This window comes from Amaranthus tricolor, chromosome 6 (genome assembly GCF_026212465.1).
Source record: "Amaranthus tricolor cultivar Red isolate AtriRed21 chromosome 6, ASM2621246v1, whole genome shotgun sequence".
NCBI lineage: Eukaryota > Viridiplantae > Streptophyta > Magnoliopsida > Caryophyllales > Amaranthaceae > Amaranthus > Amaranthus tricolor.
In genome coordinates, this window is record NC_080052.1 from 22,434,250 (window position 1) to 22,458,858 (window position 24,609).

The 24,609-nt window shown below is 34.3% G+C and overlaps 3 protein-coding genes across 4 annotated transcripts; 1 reads left to right on the forward strand and 2 right to left on the reverse strand.

Moving 5' to 3' along the window:
- Nucleotides 1-2,935: 2,935 nt before the first annotated feature.
- On the reverse strand, nucleotides 2,936-4,893 carry LOC130815374 (protein SLOW WALKER 1). The gene has a single exon (XM_057681826.1). The coding sequence runs from the start codon at nucleotides 4,762-4,764 to the stop codon at nucleotides 3,172-3,174; it is 1,593 nt and encodes a 530-aa protein (XP_057537809.1). The 5' UTR covers nucleotides 4,765-4,893; the 3' UTR covers nucleotides 2,936-3,171.
- Nucleotides 4,894-7,843: 2,950 nt separating this feature from the next.
- Nucleotides 7,844-14,355, forward strand: LOC130814616 (translation initiation factor IF3-4, chloroplastic). 2 transcript variants are annotated; one of them, XR_009042461.1, is made up of 10 exons: nucleotides 7,844-8,231; nucleotides 8,314-8,353; nucleotides 8,457-8,516; nucleotides 12,457-12,509; nucleotides 12,766-12,821; nucleotides 12,913-12,946; nucleotides 13,063-13,135; nucleotides 13,245-13,337; nucleotides 13,676-13,904; nucleotides 14,032-14,355. XR_009042461.1 is itself a non-coding variant. In XM_057680736.1 (9 exons), the coding sequence occupies exons 1-9, from the start codon at nucleotides 7,972-7,974 to the stop codon at nucleotides 13,841-13,843; spliced, it is 837 nt and encodes a 278-aa protein (XP_057536719.1). In that variant the 5' UTR covers nucleotides 7,844-7,971; the 3' UTR covers nucleotides 13,844-14,355. The 2 variants fall into 2 exon arrangements, 1 of the variants encoding a protein (XP_057536719.1); XM_057680736.1 differs by having other exon boundaries at nucleotides 13,676-14,355.
- Nucleotides 14,356-14,483: 128 nt separating this feature from the next.
- Nucleotides 14,484-18,580, reverse strand: LOC130814615 (pentatricopeptide repeat-containing protein At4g30700). The gene has a single exon (XM_057680734.1). It carries the CDS (start codon nucleotides 18,157-18,159, stop codon nucleotides 15,784-15,786), a length of 2,376 nt encoding a protein of 791 aa, XP_057536717.1. The 5' UTR covers nucleotides 18,160-18,580; the 3' UTR covers nucleotides 14,484-15,783.
- Between the last annotated feature and the right edge of the window lie 6,029 nt (nucleotides 18,581-24,609).

The window sequence follows — 24,609 nt, forward strand, 5'->3', positions numbered from 1 at the left end:
GGAAAAAGTAAAAAAAAAAGTTATAGTTCTAAGACGCTCAATATTAGGAGAGTACCATTGATAATAAAAAAATTAGGGTACCATTGATAAATTGCCAAAATTCAGGGGTACTATTAATAACTTTCATTATTATTATTAAATATCAATTGGCCATTATGGTGTCAACATTTACGCTTTATAATTTTATTTACCTATATCAATTAGGTATCCCATTATCAAGTGGGGTTAGCATTGAACCGAAAAGTGATACCAACATGTTCAATACAAAATGTAAGACTAAAATAGAACACTAGTTAGGTTTTGAAATACCTATTTGCACTACTAAATATTACTTAAACTGCAACTTTACTGAATAGTGATATTTTACTTCTTTATCCCCTTAATAAGATTAAAAGTGAGAGGAAAAAAAGAATATGTGTGAAAAAGAATTAAAAAAATATATTAATAACACTATTTAAGATAGAAATGTTGCAAGTTAAAAAGCTTGAGGAATAACAATAATAAAAAAGATTGACAAACTCATAAAGACAAAGGGAATAACATTGTTAAACCATTAGCAACTACACTATGACCCGTCACTTTTGTGAATTATGAATGGCTTCATCGAGTTTGGTTGTTTTCATTTTTACACATGAAATTTTGTTGGCCACTTTTAAAAAATCAATCTTGAAACCATCGTCCCAACAAATGAAATTTTGTTGGCCACTTTTAAAAAAATCAATCTTGATACTATCGTTCTAACAACTTCGTTGAAATCACTATAAGTACATGCTACTTTGTTACGGGTTTGTAAATTATTACGAATTTAGTACACCGCGTTCATTTTGATCCGCGTTTATTTTGGTTGGAGTAAGTATGAGTATGAATTTAGTGGTATGAGTAGGTTATAAAATGGGTCGAATGGGTATGAGGTGAGGCACCATCTTCACACTATCTATGACAGATAAGACTTTTCATATTCATACCCATCAATATGGTGGTATTTGTTGCTTGTTCATATATCCAATATTCCAATTCCTTTTGATAAGTTTTAATGCTTGGGTTAAATTAAAATAATGACAAACATAGCCTAGCCATAATTGTTCATCAAATTATATGTTTCCTTCAAAAAATTACATCCAATTAATTGTCACTCATTTTTCCTAATGACCTAGCAACCAACTAGTATTAAGTTAATTCAGATGCTTGAGTATATGCTTAAGCTGATGATTGAGTAGGATAAAAAGATGACTAAGATTTTTTTTAATAAGATTGATTCGACTAAGATTAGTTTGTAATAACTTACAATTGAAGAAAAATGTTTATGTGAAAACCTTAATGCATGACAATTTAAATCATAATCATAAAAATAAAAAAAATTAAAAAAAAAACAAATATCACAAGTCCTATTGTCACAAGTCTTTTTAATGTGTCCTAATTGCTTGCAAAACCATCTGTTTTATTTCTAACATATTTTGAGCATGATCACGACCTTTTATTTTATTGGCTTTGGTTGTACTCTTCTCACCACTTTTCAATGTGAGAAAGTATTAATGAATAAAGTTAATTTATAAAGTTAACAAATCATGCTTATATGGTAGGATTTGATATGATGAAAATTTTGTGATTTTAATTTAGTTTATTTTACTAGTATTTTTTTTTTTGTTTATAGGTAATTAATTAGAAAAATTTGTTTCAACCTTCTTTCTTCAAAGAAAGTCATCCTAAATTCCTAATTGCCTCTTGTATATGGTGGGGTGAGGTTGAAAACTTGAAAGTGAGGGTTTCTTTCCAACAATTAGGTTCAAGCATGGGGTTAATTACTAGAGCATACGCTAATTTATACATTTTGTTCAGTAGTAAAAGCCAACAAAGTTAAGAATTAAGTCTTGTCTCAATTACAACGAGCTTTCTCCAAGCAAAGCCTTAAGTTCAATACTCACTTAACATTTCTCTTCTCTCAACCAACCCCAGCCAACTCTATAATTTAAAAGATCAACAAAGTCTAATAATGAATGCATAGATATGATACTAAGGAATTTCAATAAACTGCCATTAATAGTAAGGTCAAATAGCCTTGTCCCTTGCTACTACATGGTCATAGACTGATAGTAGATCATTTCAGTAGTAGATACACATGGAGTCATGGACCATGTTCCTAAGAACCAAGGATGAGATGTTTGATGAGTTTCTATCCTTTACTTCCAGAGTTTAAAAATCTTTTCGAAACCAACTCGTTCACATGAGGTTTGATCATGGTCTAGAATTCGAAAAGCACAAGCTCGGAGACTATAACAAGGAACACGATTTAAGCCACAATTTCTCAACAACTAGGAGCGGTCGAGAGAAAGAACCAAATATTATATGAAATGGCTAGAACTATGTTAATAGCTAGTGGACTCCTTAGGAACTTCTGGGCATAGGCTAATATTGCCAGCCACATATTTTACACCTAGAAATTTCTTTTTATTCTAGCAACATTTACTAAAAACATTACAGCTAATGCCCATCACCCCATCCCCAAATTCAGAGAAATCTAGACAACATTCTTATAATATCAATCTAAATTCTAAATCTTTCTAACCAAATTTACTCTTCAAAATCACCAATTAATTCCATGCAAAACCAATACTCCAATCATAGTTTAAAAATGCAATAATGGTCACGATAATGGTAACAAAGCAATGATGCGGTAACAGGAGTGATGTGGTTATCGTAACGCCTAAATATCAGTCAAAACCATAAGATATCCCTTGATACGGCTTTAAACGCGGTTTTTTTTACACCTTACAAAGCAGGGAATATCATCTCGTTTATTTTGAAATCCTTTACAACACGGCCGATGAGATGCAATGAAGCCTTGTTTTTACATTATGACTCCTATTGCAACAAGAACTGAAAAGATGTTGCTCTCATAGCATTCAAAATACGAACAATGTTACTCAAACAAAAACGATGTCAAAACCTTAATATATAACAACTAGATAAACACACTGCAAGTACAAACAATGATTTTTTACTTAATGTTGAAAATCAAAAAGTAACTGGAGCAAAAGATGATACCTTGAATATAAAGTATAACCTCAATTCTTAGTTATAGTCTTAAAGAAGTAGAGAGCAAAAATGAAGCAAACTTGTGCTTAAGTCTATCTTAGACTAGAACTACATTCAAAGCCATTACAGCAGGTTGTTCTATCTCCTCCCTGCAATTCTCATCAAGGGAGAAATTATTCCCTGTATTTCCAGCAATGATTGTTGTATCCTCAACTCTTCCTGAATCGACCGTTTCAAATTCCTAATTTGGGACTTAAGTTTATCATTAGATCGAAGTTCCTCAGCTTGCATCTGAATAACCTTACTAGCAAATGGCATCAACAAACCAGCATACCTAGGAAGAGTAGTATACTTTTGCAAGAACCCCAACAACATCTCAAGCTCCCCGACATCCAAATTCGACACACATTTGAACAATTTCTTCCTTGCTATCAATTCTTCCATTACAGCAACCACATTTTCCGGGTTCTTCCTCTGAAGAACAGCTACAAAAGCATCTTTGTGCCTAAACTTCTTTAATAGCTTATCATGCTCAGCTAATTTAACTTTCTTTGGCTTTAATATCAAATACTCACCCCCTTTCGGTTTTTCACTCTGCCCGCGATGAAAATACCTAAAAGACGATGGCTTTAAAACCCTCTTAGGTTCATCCCTGTACTGAAATCCTAAAAACCCTTGATCAATACTAGGTTTTTCGTCGATTTTCTCCTTCCTTTTCCCCATGTATATAATCCCATTTGAGGTTCCAATTACTCGTGTCGAACAATCTGGGGAAAACCCTACTGACAACAAAGGTGCAGGAAACCTCATTGAAAATGTAACTTTCAGCTTTGAATAATCAAAAACTTTGAAATACCCATCTAAAGAAACACTCAAAAGACGGTATTGATCAGATTCATCCCCACTATCTTTCCCCATTTTACCAACACAAATTGATGTAACAGTCTTATTATGAGTTTCTAAAGTATACAAACATCTCCCACCTCCAATTACATCCCAAATCTTCACCACATTCCCTCCAGCAGTGGCAATCAACCCACCAGAGGGTAAATATTGAACGTCTTCCACAGGTTTTCCATGGTTTATCACCATGGCTGATGAATTTGAACCTGAAGCGAAACCCCTAATATCCCAAACCCTTACAGTGTGATCATATGACCCAGTAACAAACAAATTATCATCAACAGGAGAAGGGGATCCACTTCTAACATAATCTTTGTGACCCATTAAATTATTCAAAGAAGTTTCAGTAGCAACATCCCAGTACTTAACTATAGAATCATCCGAAGCAGAAAATAAATGCAAAAGATCATTTCGTGGGTATTGAACTAACCTTACAGGACGAGTATGTCCTTTCAATTGTCGAAGATTATTTCGGGTTTTAGCCTCAAAAACGTGGATGGTTCCAGACTGACAACCTGCAGCAAGGAGTTTGCCATCGGAGCGAAATGATGCAGAAAACGAGGTGTCTTTGAAGGAGTGGATAGTGGAAAGAGGTTCCGTAGGGGTGAAAGGGTGATGTGGGTTGAAAAAAGAGAGAGAAGCACCATAGGTAGCTGCGAAATGGTGTGGAGAAAGAGGGGAAAAATTAATGGAGGTAATTGAAGAAACAAGGCCAGAAATTTGGTGGGTTTTGAAAGATTTCCAATACTTGGATTCAGGGGATCTATTGGGTTGTTTGGAGGTGGGTTTTAGACGAGGTTTTGTAGGGAAGGTTTGAAGATCTGCCATGGATATTGGCTATGGAGGATTAAGAGAAGAGGAAAGGGAGAAGAAGGGAGAGGGTTTAAGGTTTTGTTAATGGGAATTAGGAGAGACGAGGGCGTCAGTTGTGAGAGACTGCGTATTTAGGGTTTAAACATTTTGGGGGTAAAATAGTGACGCCTTGCCCACCCCATTGTTTAGGGTTATGGATTTGTCAAAATAGACCCGGTGATCCAAAATTTATCTGACCTTATAACCAAAATTGATTTGACACTACTTTAAAAATGGTTTACAATTATGTTGAAAATAATATGGACACAAATCCAATTTCAAACCGACATGAAGCATCAACCCGAAATCAACCCAATGACCCGGATGAAAACCTCTAATCCTATTCATGACTCTATCCAACAAAATAATCTAATTCGAATGCTATATAGTTCGAAGTCAAATCACTTCAAAATCTGATTATCGGACTCGACTTTGAGTTGGGTTATCAATTTATTCGATTTTTTATTTCAGCTATGTTCAAATATTAATTTTTCTAGTATATTTTGAAAAAATTTGTACTACCTCATATTCAGCATAGTTCTCTTATTTGACTTTTGACAATATTCATCAACTACTCTTAAATTATATTGCATTCTTAATTTAGTCTACTTCGTCTTAATATAAATATTATTAATATCAATAAGAACACATAAAAAAAAGTGTATCACATTTTTATGCTTGTTTGCATATCTATAAAACAAAATTCTTTCATAAAAAAAGTTATGTTTCAAAATTTAAACTCATAGAACAAATATAAATAACAAAAGATTAAGCAATTTTTATGAACTTGAAGAAAATAAGAACCGAAGATTTTAATCTTTGAGCTCGTTGTATTGCCATTCTTTTTTTTTTTTTTAACTTAAGATTTTTATATCAAATTAGCTAATTTCATAGCATTGAAATCCAACATCACAAATTACTAAGTTTTAAAGTTGTTGAATTTGAGAAAACTTTGAATATTTATGACTTAACAACATTTGAATACATCTTCAAGAGATTTAAAGTTTAAAGATTAAACTTTACATGTTTCTCAACACAAAACATAAAATAGTTTTTTTTTTTTTTTTTTTTTTTTTTTTTATATATTTATTTATCATGTTAATAGAATTAGTCAATCAATTTATTTTTCAAATAAATAGCACAAGAACTTCCACAACTAACATTATCTATTTAATTAGGATTTAATATAGGTTGTCATATGCATGATTTAGTTAGATACATACTATTCTCTGTTGTTTTTGAAGGATACACTTTAAAATACACATGCCAATTCACATTTTAAAAGTTAATTTATTAAAAATATATATTAAAATCAAATTAATAAGATTTTACAAGACTATACATTTTAAGATAGTTTACAAACGAATGTCAAAATTTATGAATTATATAAAAGTCAAACAATATTCATTTTAAGATAATCATCTACATGCAAGAGGGTAAACATTTGTCAAACTGTTATAAAGGTAAAAGAAAAAACTTTCGACCACTATATCAAAGTATGAGTTATGAGACAATATAATATAAATAGTTGCACATATTGGTTCATGTACACGTAAATAGGTCACACCTTTATAACAAAAACGAAAAATTCTCTTTGTCCTATAAGGTTTATTGCAAGTATAATTTTTGTGCAATTCAATGAAAATAAAGTAAATAGCTATACTTTATGAGGAAATGAGACAAATATAAATGAGATGATAATATAAGTTCAATGTATAATCATAAAATAGAAATGCATCCGTGGAATATAAAAGGAAAACTTGTCATTAATAAATTAACATTAGATTGGTTCACTACAAATACACCTATTGCTTAGAAACCATTTTCAAAACTTTTTTGTAATCAAGTATTTAGGAATAAATAATAATTGATTTATTTTCAGCAATCATATCGAATTTGTATATTTATTTAAATTCTATATATCTATAACTATTATTAAAACAAACCACTACTGACATCATCACCATTTAATATACCGACATCATCACCATTTAATATTACTTACATGTCACAACTTCAACAAAAAAATTTTGTTCAAAACTTAATGATGATGTCATTGTTATTATGACTAATATTTATATCTTTAATTTGATTACTTTCTAAATATGACTATAATATTATCCATATTGGTTGATTTTATATTTTTTTAGGTCACATTATTTAATGTATTAGAATAACATATATTTTATTTTATTTTTTCAATTATTTATAAAATCTTATCAATTTTATCTAATAATAAGTATTATTTAGGTTGTGACTATTTTTACAAGTGACTTATATTTTTTATGATCAGAATTTTTTTTTTATTAAACTTTTATAAAATAGTTTTACATATTTTAATGTTAATTTTGATTTTAAAGTGTATTATTAATAGTTGTAATACTTTATATAAATTAATGTAATAGAAGGATTTGTTTTTGTTGGCATAAAAATGTATGCTATTTTTTTCTTATTAAAAATACTCATAATTTTGTATTATATAATTTACTTATGAACCATTTTGCCCTTTTATTCAAAATAAACAAATAGAAGTATAAATATAATAATATTAAATATATAATTAATTTTTTGTCTTTTGTTGTGATTTATTTGTCATGAGCTAAATTTTCACAATAATCTGCGCTCACAATGCAAAGTATGATACAAATCATACAATGTATATAAAGTATATAACTATATAGAGTGAAATAAGATATAATTATAATGAAAAATTCTATATCTTAAATTTTAATTTCTTAAATAATACAAAATATATTGGAAAATTTAATTAAGACGTACATAATACGAACACTATCTAGTAGTAATATTAAAATAATCAATCATTGAATTTATTTTTAACGATCTATTAAAAATTAACTTATTTTGGACAATTTATGCACAAATTCTTGTGAATAATTAGGCCGACCCATTATATATTTTTTAATATATTATAAATAAACATATAAATAGACATTTAAGATATTAAAAGTAGACATTAAAAAAAGAATAAATAAACATTAAAGATAATATATATAAGTATTTACGCTAAGTAGACATTAATTTGACCTCTCCTTTTTTAGAGATTAGGTGCACTTTATGTGCGATTGTGTAAGGACTAGAGTATCAAGTATGTGGATAAGGCAGATGGAGGATTAAAGAAAAGGCGCGACAAACCAACACCAACACCAACACCAACACCTAATAATGGCTGGTGTTGCTGCTGCTACTACTACTACCGGCAACATCTTTAATCCGCCATTGTTATCTCGTCTCAAGCTCAAACCAACTACTTCTCTTCTTCCTCTATCTTCCTTTCATTCTAACAATCTCTTTGGCCTTCGCCTATCCATTTCTTCCTTTAATTTTCATTCTTTTCCTCTTTCTCAATATCGTCTTTTCGTCGCTGCACGCTTTTCCAGAAATAAATCCGACGATGATGATGCTCTTGACTTATCTTCCGTCAGGTTTTTCTCTATTTCTTGTTGTTTTTGCGCTTTGTAGTTTATTTCATTTTGCCTGAATTCTGTTGTTTTCAATTTGAAACAGGTCGGATAAAGTCAGGCTAATCGACGAGCAGCAAAATATGGTTTGTTTTTGCTGATTTCATTTTTTAAAAAGTATTGTATTTTACATATTAATGATTTATAGCATGGACATGTTTTGAGTAGAATTGAATTGATTTAAATCAGGTTGGACTTGTATCCAAAAGTGACGCTATTCGAAGAGCTGAGGATTTAGAGCTTGATTTGGTATGTATGAATGTTTATTTGTTTGTTGCCGTTACTAGGTTGCAATTTTTTTTCAATTGGATTTCCTGTTTAGGATTTTCAAACAAGAAGTATGTGTAAATTGAGTTCATTTCTTGTATGTGATGCTTATCGAAGTTTTGTCCATAATTTTTTAACAAGTGTAATGGAAACATATTTAGTCTTCCTCCCTCTTTCTAAATCTCTCAACTCAGAAGCAGCTGAGGAGGAACTAACAATAGAAACCTTATTCATCACTACGTTTTTACTCTTAACCACCCTTCATTGGTTCCTATGACACATGATCTTAACCTTGCGACTGATAAAAAAACGGAGCCTTCCCCCACCCAACCACCTCCCTTGCCCAGAACCTCCCTGCTCAGCCACCTTCGCTAGCCATTCCCCCACTTAGCCCCTTCCATGTCCAGCCTTCCCATTCCCTATATAGCCTCGCCCCTGACACTCCCCTGCCCCCTTCTCGTTTAACAAAACCCATCCTCTTTTACCCAATTCTCATTCCCCATTGGCCCCCATTTTTTCTTTAAACCCCCAATTTTTTTTCTTCTTTTGGGTTCTCATCATTCAATTGCGGAGATTAATAGGGTTTTGGGTTGTAGGTTTAGAGAAAGATCAAGTAGTTGGAGATGAGGATGATTTAATGATTAGAGAGAAAAGTGACAAGGAAATTGCGGCTTGAAGAGATGGGTGTAGAAAAGAAAGGGCGGTTATGGCGGAGAGATAAGGGGAGTGGTTGTTAATTGTAGGAGCAATACCATTTAACTTCCGAAAGAGTCATCGTTGTTATCATTGAAGTGAGCTCAACTGTCTGATAAATATGGTGATAGGTTGTTAATGCAAAACCCTGTAGTAGTCAAGGGCTTTAACAATTGATCAGAAATCTTTGTTGAAGACTTGAACTTTTCATTCAATGGGGTGAAAGATGTATTGAAACAACTAATGGCATTATGTTAGTAGTCAAAACTAGAGATATGATCAATTTTAAGCTACAGATGTAGTAGTAGGTGCAATGTGGTGCACCAAATATGGCCAAAAGACTGAGTTAGGCATATAGAAGGATAAGTAGTTACACAAGAATACCCGTGCAATGCAACTTGGCTTTTACAATCTTTTGATATGTCAATCTTTTTGAGATTGCCTTGCTTTACTCACCAGAAGATCTCATCTCACGTCCCAACCAAGCTTCACTCACTTGATCTTCCCATATTTGTTTCTTGACTCTTACTCACTTTACTCACGAATAAAGAACAAAAGAGTTGCAGTTTTGCAAACTAAAAATTTATTGAACATAATTTGAATTGTGAATTCGTTTGGCTCATAAAGGCCTTATTTATATAAAATTCCTACTTTGAATAAGGAAAAATGTAATTTAATAAATATAATCTACTAAAGTCTCTGAAAGATAAGATATAATACTAAAAGATAAGATATGAAGAATAACATCACACACACACATTCGTATCTTTAGACAGCAAATTTCAATTAAATTATTTTAGCAATAACTTCTTCATTACAAGTTGTTGGAAAGCTTGTTGAGTCCTCTATCACCTCCAATTGAAGTGAATTCTGTGAACTCAAATCTGCATGACTTGATGTATGAAAGAAATATGAAATTTGATCCTTGATCCAATGCTTTGAGTCTTGACCCACTCCAATCAGGATTGCACAAACCCTACTCAAATTAGGTCTACTGAAAAGAGAAATACAAAACAAAGAGTACTTCAAATCAAAACTACTTAACATAGTAGTTGTTTCTTCACTAGTAATTTTTATCTTCCATGTATGCTTGTACATCTTTGACTTGACTTGGATGATGAGCCATAACCACACATAGATCAAACTAACCAATGTGGCTATTTCATAGTTAAAATCTATGCGTCGATGCATCATGGCTCATTTGAAGTAATAAAGATTATATGAAATGTCATTTTGGAAGTGAGGATCATAATAGAGGCATAAGTTCGATTTGAAAGAGATTTTTCAAATATTGTTTTGAGTATCAAAGCTCAATTATTTACATGGAGATATTAATCAATATGTTAAGCATATGACTTAGTGTTCGTGGCTTAAATAAAGAGTTGTGACCAAATTGTAATTATGTGTACGAGGTGTGCCTCTAAGAACAGAGAAAAACTTCTACATCCTGGTCTTTATACTAGCATACTACATTGGTTAGAATGTGTGGCTTTCTGTAAATGTTATTGTAGGTAGGTAGGATACTTTGGATTCTCGTGTCAGACTTGAGTGTATGTTTGACTTGACTACGCTTTAAAACATTTTGCGATTTCAGCCCAAATTAAATTGTTGTCAATACTTATGTCTATTAAATACTTAATTGTTTGAGATTTCAGCCCAAATTATTTGACAAGGATACTTAATTTAAAAACCAGAGTAATATAGGTGCATAACTTGTGCCTATTAGATGTCTTGTACCGACCCCTTAGATATAAATGGTTCCTAAAGCTAAGCTAGGGCTTTCATAATTTACTTGGGCTGTATATTTTGTACCTATATAAAATGGAGAGTTACTCCATATGTCCATCTATTTAATTGTCTAAATTACATACAAAATGGGCGTCTCTTATTCAAGATTAGCAAGATGGTATAAACGGTGACTTGCTGGTAATTTAATTTTAGAAAGCATGCTATGCCATAGGCATAAGGTTCTGCTTGATACCTAGCGGGAGCTGAGGTGAAGTGATTCCTCTAGGCACACATAATTTGGGTGAATTGGAGCAGTTGAGTTTCTACGTGGTTTAGAAAACAATATAAATATGTCTTTGCGCCTACTGTTGTGGTTGTGCAAGCCCAGCATGGCATGGCACAGTTCCTGTGCCGCTGTGTGCTTTGCACCAGTAACTAATAAGAGATAGGAAGAACTATTTCTGTTATTCTATTGGCTTCTAGTTTAGGATGCTTTATTGCTGATGATGAGGATATTAATGATTACTTAACAAGGCAGTATGATAAAGTGGAGGTTTAAGGATATTGAGAAAACAAGATGGAGGTGATGGGGAAAACTGGTTAGGTGAGAGTTTGGAACTTTGGGTAAAGTGAGAAAGATGTTGCAAATCCTTTGCATTTGGCAATTTGTTGTTATCCTTTTAGTTATGGTTTTACAGTTTCTTGATTTCAAAGTAATGTAGTTTTAGTTTAGCCCGAAAGAATAATTATCATTACATAATCAAAAGTGAGAAAGATGTTGCAAAAATCTTGGTATTTTTATTTAAGAATATTCAGTTACTAGTTACAAACTTTGAAATACAGTGCATTGTCGCTCAAAACTAATAAATAACTTTGACTTTAATTCTTTTAAATATTTAATTTAGCTCATTTTCATGAATATTTCTAACCTTACCTAGGTCTTAGTGACAAATTTGCAATCCAACTTGTAGTTGCATCAATTATGTAGTCTATACATATTTTGTTATTCTCAAATCTAAGTGGTCAAATTAAATCATTATCTGAACCACCATAAATTAGCTAAAAGGTAGCTACATCAATGTAATTGGATTTCAAAAGCTTGGAATTTGGGAAAAACAAAAAATATACGTAAGTCTACAAGTGACAAAACTCGATATAGAAGGTAGTTTGTGGCATATTTTTTTTTTCTATATACTGATAACTGAAACCTGTGTATGCTCAACTTAATCTTATGTGCAACTCCACTGGATTCCTCCCTGTTTAAAAAGTTCTGGTGTCAAAAACTATTGTTTCTTGACTTTGGTGTTGGTTCCTTGGCTCCTTGCTCGTGTTCAGTCTCAAACTAATATGGATTTCTGGAATAGGACAAATGAAAAACTTGCACATGTACACTCCTTCCAGTGTTGCTGAAGTAAAGGCAGGGTTTTTTTTTGTTTTTGTTGGAGATTGATGGAGGTTGATGAGTGTTAAGTGTATTTGATAATGATTTTTTTCTCTATAGGTGGTGGTTTCACCTGATGCAGATCCTCCTGTTGTCAGAATAATGAACTATGAGTACGTTCTTTTGCTGTTCAATTTTCTCTCATTTTAATGGCATTTATCTCTCCGTGTAAACCCATGTGAGTAGTTAGTTTTACATGGGTTGTGATTTGATATTTTTTAATAGATTAGTTTATTATGACCAATTATATGGTTGTGATTTTGCCTGTTCTTAAAGATTGACCCCTCTCCCTCTCTTCTGGAAGATGTGTGTGAACTTTCTAGTGCTTCTATTTTTGTTTTGTTAATATGCTCTGTTTGCTTGTTTCAGTAAATATAGATATGAACAGCAGAAGAAGAAAAGGGAACAGCAAAAGAAAAGTGCCGGTGAATGACTTTTCTATCTAGCATTTCGAATTGCTAAATTCATGTATGCATTGCTGAAGATACTAACACAATTCTGCTTTTTGAATTTTAGCAAGTCGTATGGACTTAAAAGAACTCAAGATGGGGTATGGAGAATCCTGTTACTCATCGATTTCTTTTATCTTTCTTTCTCATAACTGGAAAGGCAATTTTTGTGCAAAAGCTTCCTTGCTTAACCAAACTAATTCTGTACTTCTTTTAGGTACAACATTGATGTCCATGATTATTCTGTGCGCCTTAGAGCTGCACAGAAGTTCCTAAAAGATGGTGATAAAGTAAGTTTTCTCACCTAGCTATTGGCTATCATGCTTTCATGTGTGCACCATTGTCCAATTTCAGGCAGGTGCTGCTCACTTTTATGAGCATGTTATTTCCTGTTTACAGGTGAAGGTTATAGTAAATTTGAAAGGACGTGGGAATACCTTTCTAGAGAAGGCAGTTGAGCTCATCAGAAAGTTCCAAAACGACCTTGGTGAGGTAATCACTCGATTCCATTCCAAATGCGTGATATTGATATGTCATATGTGTTCTAGTTTATAGTATTATCTTTTTTTCCTGTTTCATAAGTTGTGGTTTATTGAGCTTCTTATCCTGTTGTGTATTTTGAGCTTTATTCTCCATTTTAGCTTGACCATTTTTGGCTGCCTATCAATCAGCCTCCTAGTTTGAATGCCGTCCTCTAAACCCCCAATGCTCATGAGCATTTAACCTCAAGTTCAGTGCGTAAGAATATCACCTCCCATCCCTACCTTGGCTGATTCTGAATTATTGGTTGTTTGATTGTAAATCATCGATATGTTATGTATAATATACAGCTTGCAACAGAGGAGCACAACAATTTTGCTCGTCGGAAGAGAGATGAGATAACCGAGAGATTTATATTTATGATTCTTGTACCAAACAAAAATGTTGTGCAAAAGGCCCCGGAAGCACCAAAGAAGCGCAGTTCAGCTGCTCCCAATGAAGTCTCAGCTGGTGTGTGATCCCGGGAAATTACAATTCGTAGGAGACAAATTGGAGGCTGGTAATGGCTGTTGTTTCCAGGTTTGATAGCAATTGACAGCTTATGTATAGCGTTAATGATATCGAGTTTGTTGAAATAACCTTCAAATTGCTGTTAGGAATACATTCTTGTTAAGTTTTCATGAAAATATATTTTCTTTACTTTCAGAAGGAGAAAATATCAAAAAGGCAACCAATATGAAAGTTATGAAATCCTTTTCAATGGCTATTAGGCATATGAAAATTTTGATGTAGATTCTATTTCAACTTTCAAGTACACAAGAAGCTGAGTTTTGATGGATTAAACGATACGCAAGTCTATGTTCAAGCTTAAGGTAGTACATTCGAAGTTGTAATTTTAAACACGACTTTTACTTATCTCGCTTTTGTTTTCTTGATCAATGAAACACAAGATGTTTCGTGCAAATTTGTATGATACGTTAATGTTTATCCTTTTGGTATATTTATGTAAAATTTCAGATGATATTTGCTATTAAGGGTCAATTAAAAACGACTTTATCGTTATTACTAACAAGGGCTATGTTGTAATTGATGATTCTAGATGAGTATGTATTCCATTCAAGATGAGTTTGAAGTGTTATAAGATGAGGTTGAGATGAAATATATACATACATTTGATGTAAATACAATTCTAAGAGTGAAACATAAACATAGCAATGGAAGTGAGTTATTAAGAAACCATAGTTTGCATCTCATGCAAACGCACAAGATCTAAAATCGTTACAATCTAGTCTAATTAAAATGAAAATATGAAATACTAACAATTCCTTAAATTACAATCATTGAATGCATAAAATTCCTGAAAATATTAAATTTTTAATTAGGAGTAGGCTAGAGAATTCCTATAAGCTATAAAGGATATAGAATTAATCCGTTATGTTGATGGGAATCAAATTATATTACAAGGGTAAAAATGAAAACTCAACCATTAAGCTAACTAAATAATTATTAAATAGAGTTTAAATTGTTTTGGCTTTTAAGAGGAAGTATAGATTTTGCCGTGAAAGTAAAACAAAATTCACCCACCCTTCTAAGAAAGGTTGGTAATGGTCCATGGATCTTCTCAAAATGATTTGTGCATTGTGAAAATCTCGTTATTTCATGAGCTACATGCTCAATCCTAGAAGCTGAACTGTCAAATTTGAGAAGACAAAGAAAATGCCATAATACACCAATTTTGAAATGCTCAATTCATTTTCCCCATAATTAGTAAAAAAAATTAAGGCAAGAAAAAACTAACCAGGAGTTGGTTGAACAAGTCTAGTTGCCCTGCTGAAGTTCAAAAGACTAATTACTGCAACACTGGATGTAGTCTTTGAGCTATTAAAAAAGCTCGCAAAAAAAGTTAAGCTGTTCAAAACAAAATAAAACCCTCAAATCTTCATAAAAGAAGAAATCCAAGCTAACAAATTTGTGCAACAGCAGAATTCTCAATTACATATTAAATGGTAGTGTGTAATATGTGATCACCATCATTAATCACTTATCTCTGTAAGGTATGGAATCAATGCCCATAAATTAACATGGAACAGAAAGACAAGACATGCATGTCAATGTTAATTATAATAATAACCCTTTCAAAATAATAGCCAGAGCCAATGTCAAGCCATGGAGATAATCTCCATACACATTAAAATATCCCGCACTGTCATGACGAGATGTAATGAATGGCACTAGACCCACGTATAACAAGAGAAGGCATCACAGCTTAGTCACTTAAGCACAACTACAAGCAGCCATGGAAATAAGCTTAGTCACTTTATTATTCTAGCCATGATTGGAACGGGTGCAATCATATGGCATGCTGTATACAGAATATTCTTCAAAGAAATGGTAAACAGAAGTGTCTCACCTACTTTAGAGCATGCCACATAACTTAATCTGAACAGTCACATTAAATTCACCAATAATCTCCGCAAGAACAGTTTCCGTCTTTGAAATGGTGGAACCTATTGGCATCTCTAACAATAATGGTTCTTCCAGTGATCCTAGAGATGAATTTGGTTGCCGTATGACAATCCAAACAAACCCTTAGATTCTTGAAGATCCTGATTTCAGTTCCTGGCTCTGTACATATAAGCCCAAAAGCTATAGCTAACTTCTCACTATGTACATTCACCATGAATTCCTTCTCTTCCTCCTCAACATCATGCAATGCTGTCAGAGTCTCAGGCTGATACCCAGCCTCCCTCATTTTCGCCATCAACTTCTCCAGCTTCGCATATATTGCAGCTGTTTGTGGATGGGAGCGATCACCACATTTAAAGACATATGGGGTGCCACCTACCTCTATTAAAGTGCACCCAGGTATCTTTGTTAGCCTTCTCTTCTTGGCTACTTGTCGAACAGAAGCAGCATTTTCGTAGTGGCGATCAGCTGAATAAATGTTGGAAAGCAACACATAGTACCCCACATTTTCTGGGTCTAACTCAATCAACCTGTCGGAAGCCATGCGTGCCAGGTTTGTATCTTTGTGAACCATGCATGCACCAAGTAATGCTCCCCATTCGACTGAACTGGGTTTGACAGGCATATTCTCAATAAACTTCAAAGCCTTATCTAGTTGTCCTGCCCGGCCAAAGAGATCAACCATGCAGGCATAATGCTGAGCTACTGGCTCCAAATGATAATCTTGAACCATTGAATGAAAAATAGCATTTCCTTCACTAACTAAGCCAGCATGACTACAAGAATATAAAACACAAAGAAATGTCACTCTACTTGGAGAAATTCCTGACTCCAACATCTTGTTGAAAAGGCTCACTGCCTCATTTCCAAGCCCGTGATGGCCATAACCCGTAATCATAGCATTCCATGACACCACATTTTTCTCTGGCATGTCATCAAACAATTCCCGAGCCTTGGTTATACTTCCACACTTCGCATACATGTCAATTAAAGCAGTTGAAATGTATACACAAGATTCTAATCTCTCCTTGTTTATTAGTTCATGAACCCACTTTCCTAGACTAAGTGCTCCAAGTTGTGCACATGCTGATAGGATACTAGTAAATGTAACAGAATTTGGACAAAGATCGCCTTTTTGCATTTTCTGAAAAAGTGATATTGCCATTTCAGGCAAGCCATTCTGAGTATAACCTGATATCATAGCATTCCAAGCTTCCAAGGGTCTCTGAGGTGACTCATCAAAAAGTTTTCTAGCCCTTTCGATCTCATTTAACCTACTATATACTGTGATTATTGCGGTTGAAACAGATGATTTTCCTATAATTCCATTTTTGATACAAAAAGAATGGATGGTGGACGTCAAATTTAGATGGCCAAAAGGTGAACCAACTGGAATAAGTCCAACAATTGTACTACAGTTCACCTTCTCTCTTGAAAGCATCAGTTCTTTAAAAAGATTAACTGAAGACACAGTTTTTCCATTACATGTATACCCGGAAATCAATGCGTTATAGCATGCCAAATCTGGTTTCGTGATCTGTTCAAACAGCAATCTAGCAGTGGATACATCCCCACATTTTGAATAAAGAGAAACAAGACCGGTTTGAACATAAACATGAGAATTCAACCCTGCTTTAATAGCTAAACATTGCATTCCCTTCCCCATCTTCAAATCATGCAACTCCGCAACAGCAGGAAGAATGACAGACAAAGTGGAGGAATCAAATCGAGTAACACTACCAACCATATCACGAAATAAACGGATAGATTCAACATAACAGCAATTCTTCACCAAACCAGATATCATAGTATTCCACAACACTGTATCTCTTTGACGCACAGTATCAAACACTTTGTATGCAAATCCAATTTTGGAACAATTAAGATACATGTCAATAACTGCAGACCCAACAAACATATCAGAACCAAACCCATCAATGATCGAGTGAGCATGAAGTAACATACCAATCCTTTCATGCCCGAGTGATTCAGAAGCAGAAATAACGAAAGCATAAGTGAAATGATCAAGCTTTAGTGTCGTGTTTCGTCGCAATTGGGAATAGACTGAAACCGAAGAAGAGAATAAATGGTTAACAGAAAACCCACGAATAAGGACATTGTAAAGGAAAAGATCAGGATTTGATGTTGTGGAAACAAGCAGATTAGCATAGTGTATAGCTCCAATGTCACAAAGCTTTTGAGTGAACTTAGTGACTGTTATAACATCAGAATTCAAACTGTTGATGTAAAGTTGGGCATGAATTTGCTCAAGATTTGTGAATGTTGTTGATTTACTGATCAAATTAAGGAAGAAGTTTCTGTTACGTAATGGTGATGATAGTACAGAGAATACAGCTTTGTTCAACATCTGGTTCAAGATGTTGTGATCCAGGAATTGTAGCTTTATACAAGATTTCTCCAAGAAATTTCTACAAACAAAACAGAACCCAATTCAGCAGGAACTGAACAACTTAATCTTAATTCAATCTAAATCATGAGAAAGAGCAAGTCTCAAGAATTTTAACAAACAGTTGGTGCGCATAATAATTTACTCTATCAAATATCAATCAATGACAAAATTTATCCATAGAAACACACGACATATATAAGTCACGAATTGAAGCTTGAATATAACAATTTTGCGCAAAAATTTGTACTAATAAGGTTTGAGGTATGCGAGAAGAGGACTGGTGCTTGTATCATTCTAGAACTTGAAAATGCACCGAGGAATTGTAAATTGCATACATGAAATAATTATTTTTGGTTCCTTTGATCTTGCGACATTGCCAAAATCAAGTTTAAGTTTCTTAAGCAAAATAAAAGAGACATTGAGAGTATTTAAGTTTGTATTAATAATTTATTTAATTTAGTAAACTAATGTCTAAATTATTTTAAAAATATTGATTTTTAACGTAGTTTTTCATTTTGTCGACACGTTTTATAAATTTAATTTCTGAAATTACCTCTAACTCATTTATCTATGCATTATTCTTACTTCTCTCTAAACTAAACTATGTTAACTTAGTTTAAACATTACAATAACATGGATAGTAAATTCAACCCCGAATATGTCGAGATAAGCAATGATTTTAAGTATTTCACTAAATTTATTAAATTTTTTGAAAAATTTAGCAATTAGGTCAAGTTGCACAATCTGTGTGACGTAATTTTTTTGATAAATGTTTTTTTTTTTAAATTTAAAATGGTTGTTAATGATTAAGAGAATCATCGAGTTTTGGGTTTTAAGCTGTATTCTTATTCATCTTCTTTCAATATACATTGCTATCTATATATACAAGAGATGTTCCTAAATAAGAGAATATACATAAATATTTTGTTCCCTAAATATATAGCAAAATATATGAAGAATAATATGTTGCCTTAATTATGATATTCTAACACTCCCCTCAAGTTGGGTCGTAGGGTCACCAACACCTAACTTGCATAGTATACTTTCAAAAAACTGGGCTGCTACTGCTTTAGTGAGGATATCTGCTAACTGATCTTCTGAGTGAACATGGGGTAATCTAATGGTCTCATCTTCCAACTTTTCCTTTATGAAATGTCTGTCAATCTCCGACATGTTTCGTGCGATCATGTTGTACTGGATTCTCTGAGATGTTGATGGCAGCCTGATTATCACAATACAACACACAGCTTTTCATTGGCATAAAACCAAGCTCAGTAAGAAGTTTCCTCAACCATAAGACTTCAGTAACTCCTTTGGCAATTCCCCGAAATTCAGCTTCAGCACTTGATAGGGCAACAACCTTTTGTTTCTTACTCCTCCATGTCACAAGATTTCCACCTACTAAAGTGAAATAACCTGATGTTGATTTTCTATCATCTCTATCACCTGCCCACTCTGCATCAGTATAGGCAACTAAATCAAGGTGACCATTTTTCTGGTATAGAACTCCTCTTCCTGGAGTTCCTTTCAAATATCTCAAGATCCTGATAACCGCCTCCATATGCTGTATCTGAGGTCGATGCATAAATCGACTTACAACTCCAACTGCGTAAGCAATGTCAGGCCTTGTATGAGCTAGGTATATCAACTTCCTCACCAGTTTCTGGTACTGCGCACAGTTTGTTGGTTCCCCATCTTCAAGAATTTGTAACCCATGGTTGATCATTATCGATGTCTCACTCGGCTTACAATCTAACATACCGGCTTCCGCTAGTAGATCCAGCACATACTTTCTTTGAGATATAAAGATGCCTCTGTTAGACTTGAGGACTTCAAGCCCCAAAAAGTATTTGAGCCTTCCTAGATCTTTCATTTCGAATTCCTGGAACAACTTGTCTTTTAGGGCTTTGATCTCTTCTCTGTCGTCCCCTGTAATGATCATGTCATCTACATAGATGATAAGGCAAGTTATCTTACTTCCGTTCTTCTTCAAAAAAAGTGTATGATCGGAATTACTCTGTCGATACCCAAACTTCTTCATTGCTGAAGTAAATCTGCCAAACCACGCTCGGGGGGATTGTTTTAACCCATATAAAGCTTTCCGTAATCTGCACCCTTCATTTCTACCAAAATCTCCTGAGAAACCTGGAGGAGCCTGCATATAAACTTCTTCTTTTAGTTCCCCATGAAAGAAAGCATTTTTGACATCGAATTGATGAAGAGGCCAATCAAAATTTGCTGCTATGGAGAATATAACTCTTATAGTATCCAACTTAGCAAATGGAGAGAATGTCTCTGAATAATCAACTCCATATGTCTGTGTATACCCTTTCGCCACAAGTGTAGCTTTGTATCGTTCGACGCATCGTTTGCTTTATACTTCACTGTATACACCCATTTACATCCCACTATTTTCTTCTCCTTTGGTAAGATGCATTTCTTCCACGTTTCATTTTTCCGTAGAGCGTCAATCTCCTCTTCCATAGCCTTCCTCCATTTAACATCTTGCATAGCTTTATCAACATTTTGTGGAAGTTCGGTTGCATACAGAGCGGCTTTGAATGCTAGAGCACTCTGTGACATGTTTCCCTCCACGGTCGGCTCAATCGGATGTCTCGATCTCTTAGCCTCATAATCTGGATCATACCTTCTAGGAGGTATACCTCGAGTTGAGCGAGGTGGAAGTATGTACCCCTGAGGTTCACCTGTCTGCTCTTTCCCTGTCTCCATAGTTTCACTAGTAATATCAACAATATCAGCATCACATATCTTATCTTGCTCAAGTAAAGGACTAACCTGATGTTCAGACATAACTGGATGTGGTATGGGGTGCACAACTTGGGAAGACAGTTCGGTAGCATTGCCTAATTGCTCTTGTGGGTCTGGGTTTAGCATCCATGAACCGGTTAACCATCTGAGATCGTCACTTTGCATCTCCCCCTAACATCGAGGATGGTTGTAGTAGTACTCGGATTCAGAGAAATCACAATCCATCGTAGTGTACATGCGTCGATCATTGGGATCATAACACCTATACCCTTTCTGGTTTCTTCCATAGCCCAAAAAAACACACTTAATAGCCCTTGGTTCCAGTTTACTTCGTATTCGTTTCGGACAATGAACATAGACAGTGCACCCAAAGATTCGAGGAGGTAAGGAATGTGAGGAAGGTATGGGTAGGTATGTTTGAAGGGTTTCTAAAGGTGTTTTGTAGTTTAGGGCTTTTGTGGGAAGACGGTTGGTGAGGTAGGTAGCGGTGGAAATAGCGTCAGGCCAATGGGTGGCAGGAACCTGAGATTCAAGCATTATGGCACGGGTTATCTCTAGTAAGGTTCTGTTTTTTTGTTCAGCGACACCATTTTGTTGGGGTGTATCTGGACATGAAGTTTGGTGAATAATGCCTTTACTAGCAAGGAATTTGTGCATCTCATTGTTAACATATTCACGGCCATTATCAGTTCTCAAGATACGGAGTGGGGTTTGGAATTGGGTGCAAATCATGTGATAAAAATCGACAAACACTTTAAACACCTCAGATTTGTGTTTAAGAAAATAAATCCAGCTCATTCGAGTACAGTCATCAATAAACACAATATAATAAAGAAAATCATGCATTCCGCAAACAGGTGCGGGTCCCCAAACGTTAGAATGAACAATCATAAATGGTAAACTGGATTTATTCAAACTACTAGGATATGAATGTTTATGACTTTTTGCTAGAATACATGTCTCACACTTAAAATCCAAATTTAATCTAGCTAAAGTGGGAAAAAGTTTCTCAAGATACCCTAAAGATGGATGTCCAAGTCGACGATGCCAAGTCCACAGTTGTTTCTCCCGTGACCCCTGAGGAAGAATTGCGTTGCCTTGTTGAACCGTCTCTTCCAAGTAGTACAGACCACCTTTTTCAATACCACGCCCAATAATTTTGCCCGTCTGAACATCCTGCACAACACAACAACTAGATTTTATAAGCACAGTGCAATTGAGTTCCCTCGTGAGATGACTGACGGATAGCAATTTATGTGAGAGATTAGGAACAAACAGACAATTATTCAAGGTTAAATTTCCTGACACAGTAATAGTTCCAGCACCCACGACTTTAATTTCTTCCCCATTAGCGGTTTTAATGAGATTTTTTTCCGGTCGAACACGGTTTAAAAAATCATTTTGATCATAAGACATCGTATCCGTAGCTCCGCAATCAAGAATCCACCCGTTAGTACAATTAGGCAGGATATTTTTATTTTCACAAAAAAAAAAAAGTATGTGAAGGAGAGGAGGCCACGTCGCCCCTCAAAGTCCCTTTTAAAATCGTGTACCCTTCATTTGAAGGGTCACTTTCACCTTCACTCTTTCTCTGGCTTTGCTTTCCCTTATTACCTCCATCTTCCTTTGAGTGTTTAACCATGGCTGCACGGAATTTTGTTCATCCGATTTTCCATCAGTGCTTGAGACTATCGCTGCTCTTCCAGGCCTTGGTTGATCGGAGAGTTGGCCGGTCATTTTTGCCCCTTTCTTCCTCGTGTTTGGCCACCAATCTGGGTATCCCACAAGAAGTTTAAAGCACTCGTTTTTCGTGTGCCTCATCCCACCACAGTGGGTACATTGAAGATGGCTTCTTTCGTCGTTTTTCCGGTAAGATCTTTCCAATCTCCCTCTGACAGCAAACACGCCCCCTGAGCCCGATGAATCTAAATCTGATGAGGGCTCCTTTTTCATGATTCCCCTCCTCATTATCTCCCTCCTTATGAATGCATATGCTTCCTCTGCCGTGGGTAATGGATCTTGAAGAAGAAGGTCCCTCCTCTCTTTGTCAAAAGTTTCATTTACCCCTGCAAGGAATTGATACAATCAATTTTTTTGGGTTAATTGATTGTAAATGATTTTATCTTCTGGGTCCTTCATCGGGTTTGGTTGCCTCCTATCGATTTCCTTCCACAAATTTATTAAGTTGCTGTATTATTTCTCCAAGGTGTCGGTCCTTTGCTCGATTTTGTTAGCCTTGACAGTGAGATCAAAAATTTGGAGACCATCACTGCCACTACTGTATACTGTTTCGATCCCCTTCCAAAGAGTCTTTGCGGTTGGGAAATCGATGAACTGGTTGACTAGATCCAGATGAATGCTTTCAATTATCCATGAGATAACCACTGAATCTCGCCTGGTCCATTGGCTGTACTCTTGGTTCGTTTGTGGTGGTGGATCGGCGATGATATGGTTGAGGCGATCACGACCACTTAGGGCTAATTGCATCAACCTGGACCACATGGTGTAGTTTTGGTGAGTTAACTTTTCTGATATTGAGAATGTGGGAATCGAAATTGTGGTGGTGTTTGTGGTTGTTTCGGGTGGTGGCTTATTGGTGTTTAACTGTGAGAACAGTTGCAAAAGCTGCCCCATTGTGACATGCTGGTCTGGCATGATTATAGTGTCCTTTGACTCCATTTTTTCTGTTCAGGTAAGGTTTAATTTCCCGGTAGATGATGAAGCCGCTTAGACGATTTCTCCTCAGAAACGTCTTGGATCTGATACCATGATTAAGAAAATAATCGAGTTTTGGGTTAAAGCTGTATTCTTATTCATCTTCTTTCATTATACATTGCTATTTATATATACATGAGATGTTCCTAAATAAGAGTATATACAGAAATATTTTGTTCCCTAAATATATAGCAAAATATATGAAGAATAATATGTTGCCTTAATTATGATATTCTAACAGTTAAAATATATGCAGGATAGCTTGGAAGATTTTGGTGATGACGAAGTAGATTATTCTACGAAATTTATTATGAATTGACAATTTGAATCAGTACATGCTTGGGCGAACCGGCGAACGAGAGTCATTACTATTGGTTTTCATTTTACTCGTGCATCCTATAAGCAAAAATAAAGTCATTTTGTGGTAAGTCTTTATCAACGTCGTCGATACGATAGGTTCGAGGCTAATTGCATGACTTATAGTATTATTCTTAATCAATAAGTTAAAACTTAGTTTTGTAAGATCTTGTTTAATCTATCTAAGGGCATATTTTATATTGATAAACTTTTTTATTAATTTTTAACGAATAAAATACTACCCTCTATTCAACCCATTAGTCTCATTTAGTTTTTCACACTTGCTGAGACAACATTTTAACTTAATATCTCTAATTGTTCTTAATTGAAAATTATCAAAAATTGATATTATTAATTCTTGTATTGAGACGAATCAAACAAGATCCGACATAACAATGTTTTAGTAACTTATAGATTAAGAATAAATACAAATTAATAGTAATAAGTGAATAATGATAAAAAGTAAATAAGACTAATAGATAAAAATAAAAGGGAGTAATACAATAACGAATTAACATCTGTGCAAATACAAATAAGAAAATGACGGCCAAAAAGACGAAATATTAC